Consider the following 19,186-nt stretch of genomic DNA (forward strand, 5'->3'; position numbering starts at 1 on the left):
GTGTGAGTTACTTAGTTAATCTCACAGGTTATCTTCAGTAAAAATAGGGGTGCTAATGCATACCTTAGAGAGCTATAGAGACTGAGATTACAAAAGCTCATTACTCAATGCCTGGCATATGTTTTCAATAAATATGTTATCTTTCTTCCGTACCCCTGAAAATGCCCACTGACCACTCCAAGTGAGCTGTAGATATATGCCTTGTTGTTGATCAGAAACCAGACTTAGAGGTCAAGCTCACAATGCCTCCAGGATATGGTGATCATATTTCCAGGTTAAAAGTCAGGGCACGTGGGTCTGAAAATAGATGTATATATTTGTAGGAACAATTGCATAGAACAATTGAAATAAGGATTGCCTTGGGAAATCTAAGTATAAAGGAATAGAATCTCATTACTTCAATACGAATTATGATTCTTCTCCCTCCCCACCTTATTCATCAACGAAAGTGTCTTTGGTGTGAAAGTGCAAAATACTGTATGTCCCACTCACTGGCAAGTGTGAGCAAGAGCAAACCTATATTTGGTGCTGCACCTGATACATTCTGGTGATTGGGAATTATTTTGTTAGAAGTCACATCAGTGCAGTCCCGAGGCCAAGAGCTATTTGGGTACCTTGCTAGAGTAACCTAGTACTATATTCTGGTTTTATGTTGGGCTTGCTGGATGAAGGGGTGGACATAGATGGGAAATTAGGGCTTTTGGTGTGTGCATGTGGGGGTATAAACCAGTTTAAGAAATAAAGAATTTAACCTCTGATATAGCAACTCCCAAACAGCCTTTTTTGGCTTTCCTCTGTTGTAGCTTTGTACCATTTGATAATTTGATCAGCTCCTGTTGCTTGAAACTCTTGTCTTTGGCTTTTGAAAGATTGTACTTCTTGATATTCTAATTATGTGCTGACAGCTCCATTTTGTTTTGTATCTCTGGCTCCTCTTCTTGTCCTCATCTCCAGTTGTTGCTGTTCCTTAAGTTTCTGGCCTTCTTTTTAAGCACTTTCTTCCAGGGCAAACTTTCTTGGTTTATACCGTTTTTTTTTTTTTTCTGGGCCATTGTTTCCCAAACCTGTATAACTGTCTCCCCTAACCTTTCTTCATCTTCAAATCTACCTGAATGTCCTTCTGGACCCCTAAATTCAACACATTAAAGAGTATTTGTCATCTTTTCTCCCCCTCCAAAACCAGCATTTTCTCATAACTTGTTTTCATGCTTTAATGCTTTAGTGATCACACTTAGGATTGAACCTTCCCCCTTTACCAAATCAACTCTGACTTACTCATTTTCCTCAAACTAGATTTAAGAACCTTCAGACAGACTCAAGCCCACCCTTCCAGGTTTCTTTCCACTATCAGACTCCCCTTCCATAGCCCTTTCTAACTCCACTACTTATTTGCCATCAAATTCCCCATAGTCTTCACCTCTGGGACTTTAATTAATCTCATTCCTCTACCTCAAATGCCTTTCCTACTTCCTTCTCTGTTACAATCCTACTCATTCTTTAAGACCTATCTTCAGTGCCCCACAAAACTATTCTAAGCCAAGTAGTTACATATGATCCTTCCTTCCTCTGAAGTCTTGTACTAGGCCAGTATATACCAAACACTATACTAGGCACTGAACATCCAGCACCCAGTTCACTCTGTCTGTAATCTTGTCTGTGAGGCAATTATTATTATCCCCATTTTATAGATGAAGAAACTGAGGCCCAGTGTTATTTAGCTTGAAACTCTTGTTCTTGGCTTTTGTGATATTGTACTTTTTGGTATACTAACTGCATTATGGCAGTTCCATTTTGGTTTGTTTTCTGGCTCCTTGTCTGTTCTTCACTTCCCTTTCTAAAAAAGCAAAGCCCAGAATTGAAGCTAGGTTTGCCTGTACTTAACCACTTTTGCATACTGCTTGAAGGACATTCACTCTTGCCACATGAAGGGCCTTTGATTTTCAGGTAAAGACTGTGGCTGAATCATATTAAGCAGATCCCTGCACCCAGTGGGAGCTCACTAAATGAGTGTTGGATGGAAAATGGATGAGCAGAGAAAAGTGCATATTTATGTGAATAATTATAGCAAGTTAAAAATCAATCCTGTACACAAAAAAGAGATTTAAAACTAATTTCCAGCCCCAATTTAATTTACTTTTAAAATAACTTGGAGGATAGTGGAGGAGCCTATTTCTCCTGTTATTCCTGCTTGTATCTGTGACTAGAGAGCACAGGAGCCCCATACGGCTACCAGCCCCTTCAGGATTAAACCTGCTTTCATCATATGCACACATATCTGTCAACTCTTGGTTGGTTCAGTGTGTTATTATGGCTCATGAAGTAAGTGGGAGCATAGAATTATTCCCATTTATTAAGTGAAGAAACCGAGATCCAGACACAGCATAGTTTATAAGAGTAGACACTCTAGATCCAGGCTTTGCCTACATTTTAATTATGGCTTCAATACTTACTGGCTGTTTAAATTTGGGCAAGTTATTTCAACTCTCTGAGCTTCAGTTTCCTCATCCATAAGATAGTAATAGTATTTCCTCAAAGGGCTGCTATAAGGCTTAAATGAGTTAATGTGTGTAAAGTACTTAGAATAGTTCCTGACATATATTAAGTACTTTATATTAGTTACTTTTATCACCATTATCATTACAGCTTTAGCAAGTAGCAGAACTAGGTCTTAAATCCAGATGTTTTGTTTCTGCCTTCTCTATCTATGGTGTTATATTGTGGGTTGGGGGAGTTCTAGGGGATTTGCCATTTGGCAATCATAGGCAAGTCACTCTTGCTATATTATATCTGATTTATAAATTGAGGGCTTTAAGGGTGACGATCTTTGTAGTACTGTACAGTTCTGACCATCATTGATTCAAAGTGGGCCCTGATAATGGTTAGTAGCCGCTGGGTCCTGGATTGGCCTTGTCCAGGGCACAGCTGGGCTCTTTGACCCAAGGGCCCAAGAAAGTCATGTGGACTAAATGGGACAAGAGTGAGCCACTGCTTCTGGGAAAAACCAAGCATAGAGTCCCTAAAGAGAAAACCCCACTGTAGAAAAAGCACAGGCAGTAGAATCTGCCAGATCTAGACCTAGGGGACCTCAACAGCATCACAGATATTATCTTGAGCCGGGTGGTAGTAATCGATGTCAATATATTCTTTTGATCATTGATAAAAAGCCAAGGATATAGCTTTAAATCACAAGCCCTCATGGTGCTCTGAGTTGGTGTTGTATGTGCTTATTGAGCTCTAGCAACACCCAGTTGGAACCTACCTTTGGCAGGGGAGGGGAGACTTCTCTATAAAGATTTATTTTACTGAGATCAGTGACAAGAAAATTTTCTCCACTGTGGTCAAAACAAGAAGAAATTGACTTTTAGAGCAATTGGAAGAAAGCAAGTTCAGCCTAAAAATGAATCCCCTCATAGGTAGGAGTACCCATGAATAAAGGCGGCTGTTCATTACTTGAGGTTCTTAAGAATAAAAGCCATTTGGTTTATATAATGGACAGAGTTCTGTGAGTTCAGGATAGCTAATTAGTAGACATTGGTAGTACGATATGATGGCTATTAGAGCATATGCAGTCAGAAGACAAGGCTCCATAATTTATTACTTGTGTGATTGTTCAAAGGATCAGGCCACCTCTCTGAATCTCAATGTCTTCACCTTTAAATACGGCAATAATGAGACCTGGCTTATTTAGTAGGGTCAAGTGATGCAGTAGATATGAAAACACTTTGTAAACAGTAAAGCTTGAGGTACTTGAAAGGTGGTTTTATAAAAGGCCCTATTGGATATCTCATTTACATCTATGCTAAGGAACTCCCCCTATGCCTTACCTTCTGTGGAAGTCACAATGGCTATAACACTGAGCAGTGTAGGATGCCTCAGGCAGGGCCTGACCAACAGAATTCCTTAACTAAGTTAAAGTATGTATGTTTGTGTGTTATGTTTGATGCATTTTAACTTATGACTATAGGGTTATTCTCCAGCTGGTATTTTGGAAAGCAGACCTCTGTGAGAGAATGTATGTTCTATATCCTGTCTTTGTTGTCTTTGAACTGTTTTGTCATTGGTCTTGTGGTATCATGATTATCTTGGGAAATCAATTCTTTCTAAAAGCAGACTGATGGAAAAGTTGACTTATAAAGGACATGTTCAGCAATTCAGTGCTGGAGAGAGAGTGTTTGAATCCTTTGCCTGACAAGCCATATGTTCTCTGTTTTGGAATCTGTTCCTTCAAATGCCAGGAAGACTGGTGGCCCATACTGGCTGGAAACATTTGGGGAAAAAAGAGAACAAATAACATTTTGGTCAGGATGGTAGCCCAAGAGAGGCAGACTATTCCCCTACCCCATGCTCATCACTGTGCTTAGATAATTGTTGTGAATATGAACATTTGTGTGTGTGTGTTTATGTTTATGTGGTAGAGAGATAGTTGTCTGCCTGCTGCTGTGTAGAACCCAGTCCTGCTGGCCACAAAGTCTAATGATCAGGGTTAAGATCAATGTACAACCAGTGCCTCGCTAAATGACCCTGAGCTCACCCCTTAACTTACTTGTTGCTCAGTTTTGCCATCTATCAAATGCAGACATCAACCTAGACCTCCCTATGTATCTCACAGGGTAATTGTACAAATCACTGAGTGAATCTGTGCCAAGGCTGAGTTTCTTGGAAGCAGGGCATCACCGAAAGCCATATTCTTTCATACCCATGACCTCTCCGAATGACATCATGTATGGGTGAGAACAGAAGGCTGCAGGACTGGGGTCCATTGTGTGTGAGGAATGCCATGGTCTGTAACCCCTGGGGATGGGATACAGCAGTGTTAAAAATGTACCACCAACTCTCAATTGGTCAGTTTTAATAAGAAGGAGGAAAAGGGGAGCACAAGGACTTTAGAGCGAATTTGCTCCAGCTTCATTTTAGTCAGTGATTTCAGCCTCTCTACCCATTCCAGCCTCTCTACCCGCTCTACCCAGGGCTGCCTTGAATCACCAAGGAGAGATGGACTGGAGCTTTCTTTCTTCCCTGGGGAAGGAGATCATGCATAGGGATAAAAGTATGAGGTCTATGTAGTCCATATTCGCATTCTGGGTCATTCTACTCATTGGCTAATGGAGAGTTGACAGTATTGTTTGTCTTGTGGTGCCTGAAATTGCCAGTGCCATCTCTCTCACTCTTACTCTTCACCACTAGTATGTGCCTTTTTCCATAAAGTAGTAGAGGTCTATGGGTGGGGGAAGGGACAAATAAGGTAGTCAGCTCCGTGGACTGAAAACATTCTCATTTTGTCTCCTAAGCTGATCACTGGAGATTCCATCGTTAGTGCTGAGGCAGTATGGGATCACGTCACCATGGCCAACCGGGAGTTGGCATTTAAGGCTGGCGACGTCATCAAAGTCTTGGATGCTTCCAACAAGGATTGGTGGTGGGGCCAGATCGACGATGAGGAGGGATGGTTTCCTGCCAGCTTTGTGAGGGTGAGTGTCAGTCAGCCTTCACTCTCCTGTTTCCTTGGCTGCCTGCCCCTGGCTTCCTCCTCACCAGCCCCTGTTCTACTCATTCCTCTCCTGGTGGCTCCTCTCACATTTTACTTCATTTTTTTGGTCTCCTACCCAAAACCTAAGCTTACTTTAATTTTTTACCCTTCTAATTTTGAGACTTTTCCTTTTTCTCTTATTTTAATTGTCTCCACCTCCTGCCTCCTGCCTCCTACCCACTATAATGTTGTACAGATTACTTCCCTTTTGACCTTGATGGTTTTTGAAGATCCTTTTAACTCTATATTGCTGTGAACTTTTACTTTTCTTATCTCTCTTCATTTCTGCTTTCTTTCTTGTCCTTGTCTCCTCTTTTTTTTATTTTTTGTTTTTATAGATCTCCCTCTTCCTTTCCCTTCCTCACTCCTTTCTGCTCCTTTCTCTCATTTAGGAAAGTGTTAACACCCCTGTATGTTGTCTCAGGATTGTCTTCAGCTGCTAATGTAAGAGTATAGGCTCCTTGCTTTCTCAGGGGCTAGAGTTTACTGATTGGAAGTCTTACTTTTTGCAAGAGTCAAGTGGCTGGGATCTAAGATATACTGCAGGTGAGAAGCAAGCACCCTGATGGGATGTGCAAAGCCTTGACCTATTTGATATTGTACCATGAAGAACCTGGCCTTGAGGCAGTATGGGAAGGGGCTTTTGGGATGAGGCTCTTTACCAGTTTCTGCTTTCTTCAAGTCACCAATTAGTATGTTATGAAGGAAAGATATTGCCCTTGTGACCCAACTTTTGACTTTCCTTAGAGTTAGGAGCTGGAATCAGCTATTTGATAATTGTGAGCTCTGATTTTCCCCATCCACAAAATGGTATTGGCAATTCCTTCATGCCAGGGCGTGTCAGTGAATGTGATAATACATGTGAAAAAAGCTTTGTGGAAATACGAGTACTAATGCCACATCAGGATGTCTTATGACTATCCTTACCACATCCTATCATCCTTTGTTAGTTTCTTCTGTAAAATAAGGCCGAAGTCTTGACCCAGACAAAAGATCGGAATGGCTTGGGCCTTTGGAGGATGATGGGCCTTGGTATTAGAATGATGGCATTCTAGTGTGACATGAGGAAAGGAGCAGGACATTTGGAATCAGACAACCAAGATACAGTCTCAGGTTTTTTACCTCATAGCTCTATGGCTTTTGGTAAGACTTTTACTTTTCTGAGCCTTGATTTCATCATCTGAACAATAGGGATAGTTGAGTTTTTACAAGAATTAAATGAGATCACATATGTGAGTAAAGTATCTAGCATAGTGCTTGGAACACAATGGGTACTTGACAAATGGTAACTTGCTGTATCATCATTATCCTCCTCATCATCACCACCACCACCTTATTAGCTCTAAGAAGGTCTATGTATCAAGGCTGGCCATACTGGTTGAAAGAGGACTTCTTCCTTGGAGGGTTGCAGACCCAGGAAGCATTGTTAATGATTGGAATGATTTGAGTGAGGTCACTGGTCAGAAGCAGAGAGGAGGACAAAATGACCTCTTATCCCTTTATCTTCTGAGAGTCTTCTAATCAAATATCCAATTCCTTTTAACTCTACATATGTGGCATCTTCCATCAGAGTTTTCAAATGCCATCTGTGTCCCAGCTAAGCGTTTCTGGTTGATGAATCAGTCCCAGAGGTAGTTAGAAAGAGCACATCAATAACCAGGGGCCTTTGGAACTAGCATGAAGCCCTATACACAGACAGCTTGTATGTCTTGGACTGGCAGTCTCTCTCTTTAAAAGAAGAATTACGCTGCACCCAGTGACAATGTCATCTAAACCCAAATGTGGTTCACTTTCAGTGAAACATCAGTTTTATAATAAACAGTAAATGAAGGAATTGGATGAAATGACTGAGCAAGGCATAATAGTTCAGGATGGCTAATAGCAAAGCCAGACTTTAGAATATCAGTGAACCGACATTGATATTCCTGCATCCAAGGCCAGGAGGAGTTTTCCTCCAAATACACAGTTGGATGGGCTGACACTGACCTTTGAGAAGACCACTGGCAAGCCCAGGGATGCCTGATATACAGTGTAGCCCAGTGATTCTCAGCTGCACGATGAAATTAATCACTTGAGTAGTAGTTAAAAAAAAGCAGTCTCTAGGCTGATTAAATAAGCATCTTTGATATTGAGAACCATTGGTCTAGATAAGCACAGTCCAATGGAGATAAAATGTGAGACACAAATTCAAGGCACAAATTAAAAATGAATTGGATGGTTCTCATCAGTGGAGTAGGGTATAGGAATGAGGAAGTCCAGTGTTCTGAGGTCTTCCAGTATTTTCAAGAAAAGCCAGGAATTCAATTTTATGTAAAAATCTCCATATTTAAAAAATGTTGACAAGTAATTCACATTTTTTTAAAAGAAAAACTGTGAGGGTCAAACAACACATCTTTAGGGGCTAAATTACTACATCCCCCCATGCACAGGTCCCAGCTTGTGACCACTTATCAGCCTGACTTTCTCATTGTATAGATCCTGAGGAAACATAGGCCCAGAGAATCTATAACAAAGCCAGGACATGAACCCAGGGCCATAAATATAACTTAAGTCAGTTGATTTACAGTCTTTGTCTAGTAAATACAATGCTTATTTTTTTTGTCATGTGAATGGGCCATAATTTTCTGTTTCTTTGTATGCCGTGTAATTTTGTTGTTATTGTTGTTGAAAACAGGGCCTTTCGAATATTATAGTGTGGTAACTCTGGAAATTAGATTCTCTCCTGTTCCCACAGTTTGCTGTTATTGGTTATTGAAGACTGCAGTTGTCCATTTGTTTAGTGACTTTTCCAAACTACGTTTGCAAAGACTGTATTCTTTGTTATTTGTGGCAACTGAAGTTTCTGTTCTGTTATCTCATTGGTCAGCCAGTGAACTGACAATCATTTCTCTAAATACCTGGAGCCAAGAAGAAGCAAACAAATGAATAAACTACTCTCTTGGTCTTTGCAGCTTGTTTCTCAGCTTGGGTGCTCCTTTATCACTACTCCAGGCTACCTAAAACTCTACCTTAGTTTTCTTCTACTCTCCTGCTTGCTTGGAACCCACAGATCTTCCAAGAGTACAAATGTACAATCTTCTCAAACTTTTTCTGAGCATACATCTGGTCCAGGGCATGTGTGTTACACTTCACCTTCCTTGGTATGCATGGTGGTTGTCCTTCTGAGTCATTATTCTTTCACGAAATTTAGTTCTCAGACTCTTCCTTCTTATGATATTCAATCTGTTTGCTGCTCGCCCCTTCCACCATCTCATCCTCAGCGGGCTCGGGTAGTGTATGTCTTTAAAATTTTCAACAGAGGCAGTCACACCTCAAAAGCCACTTCAACCTGAGGAATTGGGGGTACAAAACAAAGGCCATCCTCTGCTCTTGTCCCTTAGAGCTAACCAAGTCAAAACACATAGCCACAGTGTTTTAAGAACAAGATCATTAGCCCCCTAGCACCAGCAAGCTGCATGAGGAATGTGAGGCATCCTTCTTTCAGCTGCTGGGGAATAAGGGATGGTAAGCAAATGAATGAAAATTCCTCTGTGTTCTCTTATCAAATTTTATCTGCCCTTTTCTGCATCATGCAATCCCCTAGTTGTTGCGAAGTTTGGATTAGATTCCATAATTCTGAAAATGTCGATTCTGTCAGTCTTTGTTAGCTAAGGGTTTTTTCAGTGGAGGGACTGATCTTTTGTGCATCCTAATCTGACACTTTTAGTGTTGTTACCCCCTTCTAAATCTTAATTCTGCGTTTTCTGTGCTAAAGAACAATGAAGAAAGGATATGCTCGGGCTGCTAACAAGACTGTTAACACTTGAGGACTTACTTATAATTCCAGGCTAATGACAACAGAATTTTCCTTCCTTGGGATGAATTCAAATATGCTAGCCTTTGTTTATCCATTCAAGCTTCAAGTAGGCATAGGCCTCTAGCCTTAACCATTTATGTAAAAGGTGTTGTCTGTGGCCCTAGAGGTGACTCATTATAGTATCTGTGAGTTGAGGCTGACATTAGCAGGGAGGACCTTTCTCCCTGGATTACAGAGATTTTTCTCCTCCATACTAGAATTTCAAATGACATCATTAGCACTCATTTGCACTCATGATACATCTTAATGGCTTCTTACTATGCACATGCTTTGGATGACATTAATCATTACATCTTTTGGCTAATTGGAAGGGATTTTTTTTAATGTGGAGCAATCTCTAACTCAAAGAGAACCTTAAATCTGGCTGTTGCCTGACTCAGGTGATTTCCTCCATATTCAAGTAGGTGACCTTACAGGTCTCTCTTAGAATGCCCAAATTGAAAGCAGCCCTAAAGGTAACGTAGTCTATTCCCTAGCCTCCAGGCAGGGCTATAAGTAAATCACCATCTTGAACTTCTGAGAACCTGGCCAGCATCTGTCAGTAAAGCCTGAACTACTTCTTTATTTAAAGCTGCTAGCCCTTATGCTATAGTCTAAGCCAATTTCTTGAAGCATGTTGCTCTTTGCACTAGGAGGATGATATTTAAGAGCTGACACCAGTAGAAGACACTCTGAATTGTTCTCTTAATGGTGGAGTTTTCCTTCCAAGGCCCTGTTGTTGATCCATAGCATGAATCAGTGACTTGGTTGATTTACTGAGTTGAAGACTGTGATCTTGGGCCTGGAGCCAGTTTTTCTCTGTGTAGCCAACCTCTGGGTTTATTTAGGGATCAGCTTGGGCTTCCCTAGTACCATGTCTACACTATTTTGTTGGTCTTGATGATTTGAGGAGAGGAAGACCATGATTAGTTGAGTGTTTGGAGATGAGGTCTGTTTCTGAGTCTCTTTGGGAATTGCAAAATTTTAGAAAATCATGAAATATATATATATATATATATTCTTTTTATATTCTTTTTTCTGTTAGTATATATATATTCTTTTTATATTCTTTTTTATAAATATATATATTATATATATTCTTATATATATATTCTTTTTATATTCTTTTTTCTGTTAGTATAGATATTATTATGAGTCAGAGTAAACCTCATACTTTTTTTCTCCTCATGGTTTTTTATTACTAGTGATATTAATATATCCTTGCCAGTATTTACTAAGCCCTAAACAAAAGTGATTGCCCAGCACTTAGCAATAGATACCTTTTTGAGCTAGGTAAAAAGGATGAGGGTATCTGGCATCTTGAGAGGTCTCCTCCCAGGCACGTTGTCCTGTTTATTAGAGGATCGCCAGAGAAACCATACTCAGAAGCCTGTGGGTTTCCTTTTTGATGTTCGAAAGTGTTCAAACTTTATTTGGGATGCCTTAACATTAAATGAGAGAATTGACATTTCCTACTTTAGCTCTGTTCCTAGAATGGGCTTGATCTCTCAAGTTAACATAGGATAGTTATTTTTGGAGGACGTGGAGGCTGATTGCCTATCTCTAGGATATGAGCTGCAGGGCAAAGGATCTGAGGGCTCAGGCCTCCTTTGCACTCTTCCTGTTACATATCCATCCAGAAAGGGAGTCTAACACCTCCTGGTCTAAATACATGTAGGTACCATTGTCTTTCAGAAACATTTTCTCTTCTACCAAAGGATAGAGATAAAGAAAAAGTAGGCCTTAGGCAAGAAACCAGACTCCACCACTGAGGATGGGACTTTCTGAGCATGGTGGTCTGGACTGATCAATTGAGCCATGTCAGTTCTTAGGGGACCTAACTATCCTTCCCTTTCCTTGACTAAGTTTAGAACTCAGATCCAGTGAGATCTTAGTCACAAGCTGACTTTTTATGAGTCTTTTGCTATAGAGGAACCAAGGGGTAGGTGGACGATGCTAAGAGAGCAGGAGAGACATATGAATAGGAAGCTTCGGGCAGAAATTTTTCTAGCCTTTGAGGTTGACTGGCCCTTCTCTATTGAAAATGTCCCATGTAGGCATATCAAAGGTCAGTTTTTTTGCGTATTGAGAATGAGCATTCTCTGTGGAGGAATAGGGAATAATGGAGTTCCTAGGGATATAGAAATTAAACATCTGTTAGATTATGCAGGAAGAGCACAGTGAATATAGCAGGAATGTTGGGCTGGGAAGTAAGAGACTTGAACTGAAAGGACAACTCTGCTGCTGATTATCTGGGAGGTGTCAGGCAGGGACCCCCTTTCTCCTGGCTTCAGTGTTTTGACTGACAATTCAAGGAGTTGAACCAAGTAGTTTTTAAAGGCCCTATCTGCACCAGTCTGAGGTTCTTCCATGATTCTAGAACCAGAATTATCTGTGTATACAAGCCTACGTCTACTCAGAATACATCAAATTGGTTTGATGGAGCTGTCCAGTGTAGCGAGAAAGATCTGACGTGATACTACAGATGTTGAATAGAGGATAGAGGGACCATTGGCACATTAACAGATAATGGACAATCTCTAGGTGGCGAAGTTGTTTCTGTGAGGCACTAGCTAGTGGTTACTACAAGAGAAGATGACATGAGGTGGCATGAATAAGCAGTTCAGCTCAGAAGCTGTACCCTCCTGTCTTTTGAGCAATCAGACTCTAAATTAAGAGACAATTTGCTCTTGATCTCTGCCAAAGCTACTCATATCTTTTGAGAAGGAAGCTTCCAGAGATATAAATATCCAGACCCAAAGGTTGCCTTATATATGCCCCTCTCATTAGCTCTCTGAAGCTAGGATGCTCTTTATTAGGAGCCAGAGCCTTTCATTTTGTAATTACAGCTTTTCTTTAGTATCCAAACCATTCGAGATAATAGAAGAGACTATTAATTTTAGCCTATTCATACTGAAGTATAGATGATTGTTATCAAACCCTTTCCTGAGAATGATTTAGAAGGGAAAAATAATCATGAGAGAAACAATAAAAGGAAGTAAAATAACAAAAAAAGGTGGATAGAAAACAAAGTTGAGTAGAAACATCATGAGAAGGGAGTGCTGCTAGCACACTTTTCTAGCACCTGCATTTGCTTGAGGCTGGCTGGCCCTTCACAGGGACTGTTTTCTAAGGCTTCATGCCCCTCAGGGCATACTTTTAATTCTAGAGGACTGGCCTGAGAGTCAGATGGAACTGACTTCACATCTTATATCCAGTGCTTGTGAGTGGTATGATCTTTAACATATTTCTTCATAATTTTGAACCTTTAATTTTTCTCACCTGTAAAACTGCGGTAATGAGCCCTGCTTTTCCTCTGATATTAGACCCTGATATTTGAACAGCATGCTGCAGTTTGATATAGCTTTTTCAGGCATGGTCACAATTTGCCTTCTCTCATGTAGAGAGTTCTAAAGGTAGCAGAGCAGGGCAGAGAGGCTCAGTCCGTGTTTAAAGCTGAAAACTAGAGCATAGAAAGTAACGTCTCCAGAGACCCAAGTCACTTCCAGTAGTACCTGAAGCTTGAGCTTCTTGGGACTCACAATCCAGTACCTTCCCCATTCCGTATAACTATTTTGGGACCAAAAAGAGCTAGTTGGTATGAAGGGAAGTTAGCAACTCTGAAGTATATGTCCCTATGAGTGATTAGGCTTTCTCTTCTCATGAGAGAGAAGCTTGAAGATTGAGTTGGCTTTCTTGAGGGTCAGAGACCACAGTTAAAACAGAGGATTGAGTCATTGCAGAAGGCAGCCACCCTTCAAAGGAGTACCCTTCATATTGTCAGGGCTACCAACTCATGATAGCTTGGCCCTGACAATTCTCTTTGGCTTCTTTCAGTTACAATTCTAAGATGGCAAGATTCTTAGCTTCTGTCCTATCCTGGGACCAAAAGTATCCCTGGCTAAGCCATACAAGAGCCAGGGTTGTTGGTAACATTACTGAGGTTGCTAGTCTCCAGGCCTCTTTATGATTCTGTAAGGGCCAGCTTCTCTCTTTCCTGACCCCCTCAAAAGGATCTGGATATACCTATAAAATCTCGCAAGTCTACCAAGTTTGGCTTTAGAGTGTACCTGTTTCTCTAATTTCCCATCCTTGGTCTTTTCACTTCCCTTCCCATCTTTCATATTATCACTCACAGTCATTGAGATAACTTGTTCCCCAGAGCAGTGCATCTGATCAGGTGAGCTGTTGTCCCAAGTGGATACAAAACTCAGGTGTGGGCTGAGTTGGGCCCACGGTATATCAGAACTAAGGGTCAACACTGAGTCTGCCAGTCACAGAGAGCTGGATTTCTAGTCCTTGGGCAGCACTTAGTGCTTCAAGATGAGGTACCTCCCTCAGGTCTTTGTACTGCTTGGCTGATGCCAGAACATTTAATAGTCATGAGATGCTATCCAAAGGAATTACATAATATAGGAACACATGGAAAAAATATCCTTTCCCTTTTGGTCTTTATTACTTTTCCAAGACTTCTGACCTATACTTCCTCCATTTCTCTTTCTTGATTGGGGCAGATTGAGGACTGTTCCTGGTCTGCCCCCCACCCCTTGTCCCTAAATATAATCCTTCAGCTCTAGAACAGAAACACCTAGAACTGACAGGTAGATTCACTCAACTTCATTTCTGTTGTCTCACATGAGATGTTAGACATGGCTGTCTTTGAATGAGGTATCTAGGCATTGAGAGGGAGGCTGGGGATGGGGTTTTAGATAATCGGGTATCTAAAGTAACACTAGGCCCAGGCACTTCCTCTTTGATCCTTCTATAGGGATAGTGCCGAAGAAGCAAAACAAAAGTCTCCTGCAGGTGCAGGTGATTTTCCTTAAAAATTAAAGGAAGGCCTGGTTCATCAGTGGCCAGTTCTCTATTTCACTTTGCTTTTTTCCCCTTTCTGCTGGGAGAAGATGCAGCTATATAGGGAAAAAATACACATGGGATTGTTGGGGCATGGAGTTCCTTGGTTAAAAGTAGTTGAAGAAGAAATTTGGGATCTAACTTTTCTGCCTCTCCTTCCTTTTCACCACCACCACTTCACAACCACGTATCCCGCTATCCACCCACTCACTGCTCCTTACCCAGCAGTAGAGGACCAAAAAGGTGAAATTGCCCCTAAACAGATTAAAATAACATCATCAGCTATCTTGGCCTTGTTAAATAGAAGATATAAACTAAACAGATGACAGGGGCAGAGGATGGGTGAGCAGAGTGAGCTGAAAGGAGGGAAGGAGAAGTACTCATGGGGAGGGAAAGGGAGAAAAACCCTGGAAGGATTTTCATCACTCTCACCATTACTACCAAGTGTAGATTGAGCCTCTCCTTATCCAAACCCTCCATAGTTCTAGAAATCTCAGTTAAAAGAAGTATTTACCCAGTTCTCTGGAATCCCATTCTTTCATTACTTTTACTAGCTAAACAGATGGAGGAATATGTTTTGTTATGATAATTTCTTACATTACTTAGGGACTTTTTAAAAACCTTTATGGATTACTTGATTCGTACCATCTCACGAAAGCCTCTCAACACCAGTCCTTCTCATCCCCATTGCAGGTAAGAGTATGAGGGATCTGAGGTTCCAAGATGGGACACGACCTATCTAGGGTTCTCTAGTAAGATAGGCTTGCAGAGCAGAATCAGATCCCCAATTTAGCCCTTCTGGTTTTTAGTTCAGTGTTGTTTCCATGACACCACATTGCCTACTAGGAGTTTTTGCTCTTTTTGAAGATGCTTGAGAACAGGAATTTTGTTTTAAATAGCATAAATATCCTCCCTGTAAACTCACTTGTACTAATAATATATTTTGTGAACCTTTTATTTACCCACATGGACCATCAAAGAGAAACCTTCAACATTGGTATATTAACAGTATATATTTTTTTGTATTAATGCTCTAAGTCATTTTCTGTGACTGTCCATGGGCCCTTGCTTAAAAAAGGACATTCTGGCCTAAGTTTATATTTGATTTGACTTGGTTTACTTGGATGTAGGAAAAAGGCCTCTGGATTCATCGACCCTTCTTAAAACGTTCTATGGGTAATGGTTGTTGACTACACAGCCAGGGAATTTTAAGGCTTGGGGAGATTTTAAAAGTCATCTAGTTCAGCCTCTTTGCTGATATTTGAACCCCTCCAGAATATTCCTGCCTCCCGAGTGGTCATCAAGTCTCTGTGTTTACACCTCCACTGCCAGGTGGCTCTCTACTTTTTCAGAGGTTGTGGCTCAGGTTGTAGCTCAGGACAGCTCTGAATTTGCCCATATGTTAAACTAAATCTGTCTTTCCAGAGCGTCTGCTCATAGGAATGGTATATGTAGCTAAGAGTACTAGCTGCAGATAATCTTTCTGGATTGGAATCACAGCCTTGCAATTAACATTGAAGCTATGGGCAGGTCACTTGTACTTTCTGTGCTGCAGTGACCTTATCTGTAATTTGATGATATAATAGTATCTACTTCATTACAGGAATATGCAAGAAAAGGACTGATAGTAAGTTGTGACACATAGGAAACACTAATAATACTGATGATGCTAGCAGCAAACTTTCAGTGTTAATAGTAGAAATAATGTTGTTATTCTTCCATACTCCCAGGAATACACTGACCTTCTACTCTGTCTACAGCTCTTCAGAGGTCTGAAGCCTGACATGAGGTCTGCTAAGCCTTTCCTGTTCTCCAGGCCTCTGATTCTTCATCCTGTCCCTCTGTGTTAGCTTTGTGCTGCTACTACAAATGGCTACACTGAGGCCATTTGGACACTAAAGACTTCTGTTCCATCCCATTCAGCCACTTGTATGAAGATATGGGCTTCATGGAGCTCTGGGCATGCTGATACTGCCAGTTTTCTCGAAACTAATAAGAATGGTGTTGTAGCTTATGAGTCTGCTAAATATGTAATTGGACAAAGTACTTTCTTGGCTTCTGACAAAAGGTATAATAATGTCCCTGGGGTTGTGCATAGTAGTTAACCCTCGTACATGAGAGTTCAAGAATAAATTGGAAAACATCTTTTGTAAGATATACAGGGGAAAGAAGACATAATAATAGACCTGTTTTAGTTGTTTTAATAATCTTATTAAGATAGTGAGGTTATTGACATTGCTACTCAGTGATGCTTGGGCCTGAGGCTCATGTGTGGGGTACAGTTATGCCCATGTTTAGCTATATGTTAGGTAATCATAGCATTCTCTTGTGGGCACATTTAATAATGGTATTACATATGAGACAGGGCCACAGTAATCCTGAAATTGCAGTACAATTGGATAAACTTAATTGAAGGCAGGTCCTAGAAGTTCACCTTCCCATGTGCTTTGGCATAGGCTGAGGGCATAGGATGATTGAAGTCCCTTCCAACTGCTCATGTGGGAAGAAAGTTCAATCCAGTAAACAGAGTGAAGTGTCATTAGGCACAGAAGTTGGCTTTGTTGCCATGACAAATTGTTGATATTAGTGCATCCAGCATCAGGTTGTTGGCTCTGTGCCAGAAAGCAGGTAACCAGGAATCCAGAGGCAGGCAGTGTGAAGTGAACCAATAATGGTTTCCTCATCTGTAGAATGAAGGACTTACTTATAAATTCATTCATATAAGAGATGATCATCAAGTGGCTACTGAAGAGGCACAGAAATACTTTAGACATGGAGCCTATCCTACAAGAGACTAATAGTAGATATGAGAACTTATACAGAAAGGAAATTACTTGCCTAAGCTCAGAGACCTTAGTCAAATCATTCTCTTGGCCAGGTTTCAGTTATCTCCCCAAAGAGATGGAAGAGTTGGACCAGATAAACTCCAAGAACCTTTCTAACCCATACTCTATAATTTCTTTTCAAATTGAGGTAAAATGCACATAATATAAAGTTTACCATTTCAACCAGTTTAAAGTGTAGAACTCAGTGCATTTACGATGTACATTCATCACCTCTATGTAGTTCCAGAATGTTTTCATACCCTGCCCCCAAAGAAACCTATACCCATTAGCAGTCATTCTTCATTCCTTCCTCATCCTAGTCCTTTGACTCCATAACATTTTGTACACAGGTCAGCAGATGGAATGCAGAGGATAATTAGGGAAGGGATGTGGTTCAGGAAGATGCTGAGGTCAGGAAGAGGCATATGACTTGAGTAGTCATAGAAGAATACCTCAGCCTGGATAGGGATTAAAAGGGGTTAGAAATATAAGGCAGATAACTAGAAGGGGTTAGAAATATAAGGCAGATATTGCAGGAGAACCCTAAATAAGGAACGTGCCAGATTTGGTCACTGGTAGAGTTCTGCAGGATCAGACTCTGCTGGTTGATATACTAGTAAATGGCATAGCTGAGACAAGATAACAGGTCTAACTCCAAAACCAGTGTTTTGCTAGTTCATCACCCTGGGGTAGTTTTTCTGAATGACTATCAAATATAGTTTTCTGGGAGATGAGTAACTCAGATCAGCTTGCTTTTAGCCTTCTCCCTTAGTGTAACTTTGATCATGAAATCAGAGGTCAAGGCTTTGTGTTTCCATATCACATAGCTTAACTAGAAACCTCCTCTTTCTTTTAGTCCAAACAGAAAGCAAATCAAAGGAAATATAAAAAAAAATGAACTTCTAAATGTCCCAACACAGTCAATTAATATCTATACATCTACATGTTATTTGTTTGTTATCCGCCATACCAAGAGCACAGGGCTCTGCACACACTAGTTAAGGAATAATTCCTGGGTTATTTGATTAAATTTTATCCAAGTATTGCTTTTGTGAATATTTGACTAATATAAATCTAAATGCTGTCAGATCCTAAGCAGGGTCATGAAAACCAATAAAAGGTGACGACTTAAGGGTAGAGTGGAGAAAAGAGTTTGTCTCAGAGACATCTAGTTTTTTTTTGTAACAATATACTATTAAATATAGATTTGAATACATATTTGAATACATACATATTGAATATATTTAAAGTATTTGAAACATTTAAGAGTATCTACTTAATCCAACTTAAAATATTGTTTCAACATTTAAAACTATTTTTGCCAAATAACATGTAGATATATAGATATTAATTGACTGTATTGGGCAAAAATATATATTTTTTAAGGTCTACAGTATGGTGTTTGGATATACAAATACATTGTGAAATGATTATCACAAACTAATGAACATGTTTATCACTTAAAATCTCAGCTAATTTCAAGTATACAATATACAATAATTACTATATTCAACATACTGTGCATTAGATTTCCAGAACTTATTCATTTTATAACTGAAAGTGTTTCTTTTTCCTGATTCTACATATAAGTGAGATCATGTGATTCCACATATAAGTGAGATAATTATTTTTCTGTGTCTAGCTTCACTTAGCTTAATGTCCTGAAGGATCATCCATGTTGTTGCAAATGGCATTATTTCCTTTCTTAAAGGCTGAATAATATTCGTGTGTGTATCATATTTTCTTCATCCATTTATCTATCAACCGATATTAATGTGTTTCTTTTTTTATTTAGTTTTAACTTTATTATGGTGACATTGGTTAAGGAAATCCAGTAAGTTTCAAGTGTACAATTTAATAGTAAGGCATATAATACATATATATATATATGTATATATATATATTATATATATGTATGTGTATCTATATCTATATCTATCTATCTATCTATCTATCTATCTATCTATCTATCTATCTATCTATCATCTATCTATCTATACTGCATTGTGTGTTCATGGCCCGTAATTAGATTTCTTTCTGTCACCACATCATGTGGTTTCTATATCTTGTGAAAAAAGCTGTAATGAGAATGGGAGTGTATATTTCTCTTTGAATTAGTGATTTCATATCCTTTGTGTGTGTCAT

General features: G+C 39.9%; 1 protein-coding gene across 9 annotated transcripts in view; it reads left to right on the plus strand.

Moving 5' to 3' along the window:
- ARHGEF9 (Cdc42 guanine nucleotide exchange factor 9) overlaps positions 1–19,186 on the plus strand; it is a 171,189-nt gene that overhangs the window by 54,497 nt on the left and 97,506 nt on the right. For 7 of the 9 annotated variants that reach the window (XM_016122604.1, XM_016122607.1, XM_016122608.1 and 4 more), the window contains one exon: positions 5,289–5,468. The exons of 1 other annotated variant lie outside the window; for it this stretch is intronic. In XM_016122604.1, coding sequence (XP_015978090.1) covers positions 5,289–5,468 — 180 coding nt within the window. Of the gene's footprint in view, positions 1–4,753; positions 5,048–5,288; positions 5,469–19,186 lie in introns of those variants that run through there. One more of the 9 variants, XM_036226738.1, reaches the window with a different exon arrangement.

The sequence above is a fragment of the Rousettus aegyptiacus genome, unplaced genomic scaffold, assembly GCF_014176215.1.
Source record: "Rousettus aegyptiacus isolate mRouAeg1 unplaced genomic scaffold, mRouAeg1.p scaffold_m13_p_9, whole genome shotgun sequence".
Lineage (NCBI taxonomy): Eukaryota > Metazoa > Chordata > Mammalia > Chiroptera > Pteropodidae > Rousettus > Rousettus aegyptiacus.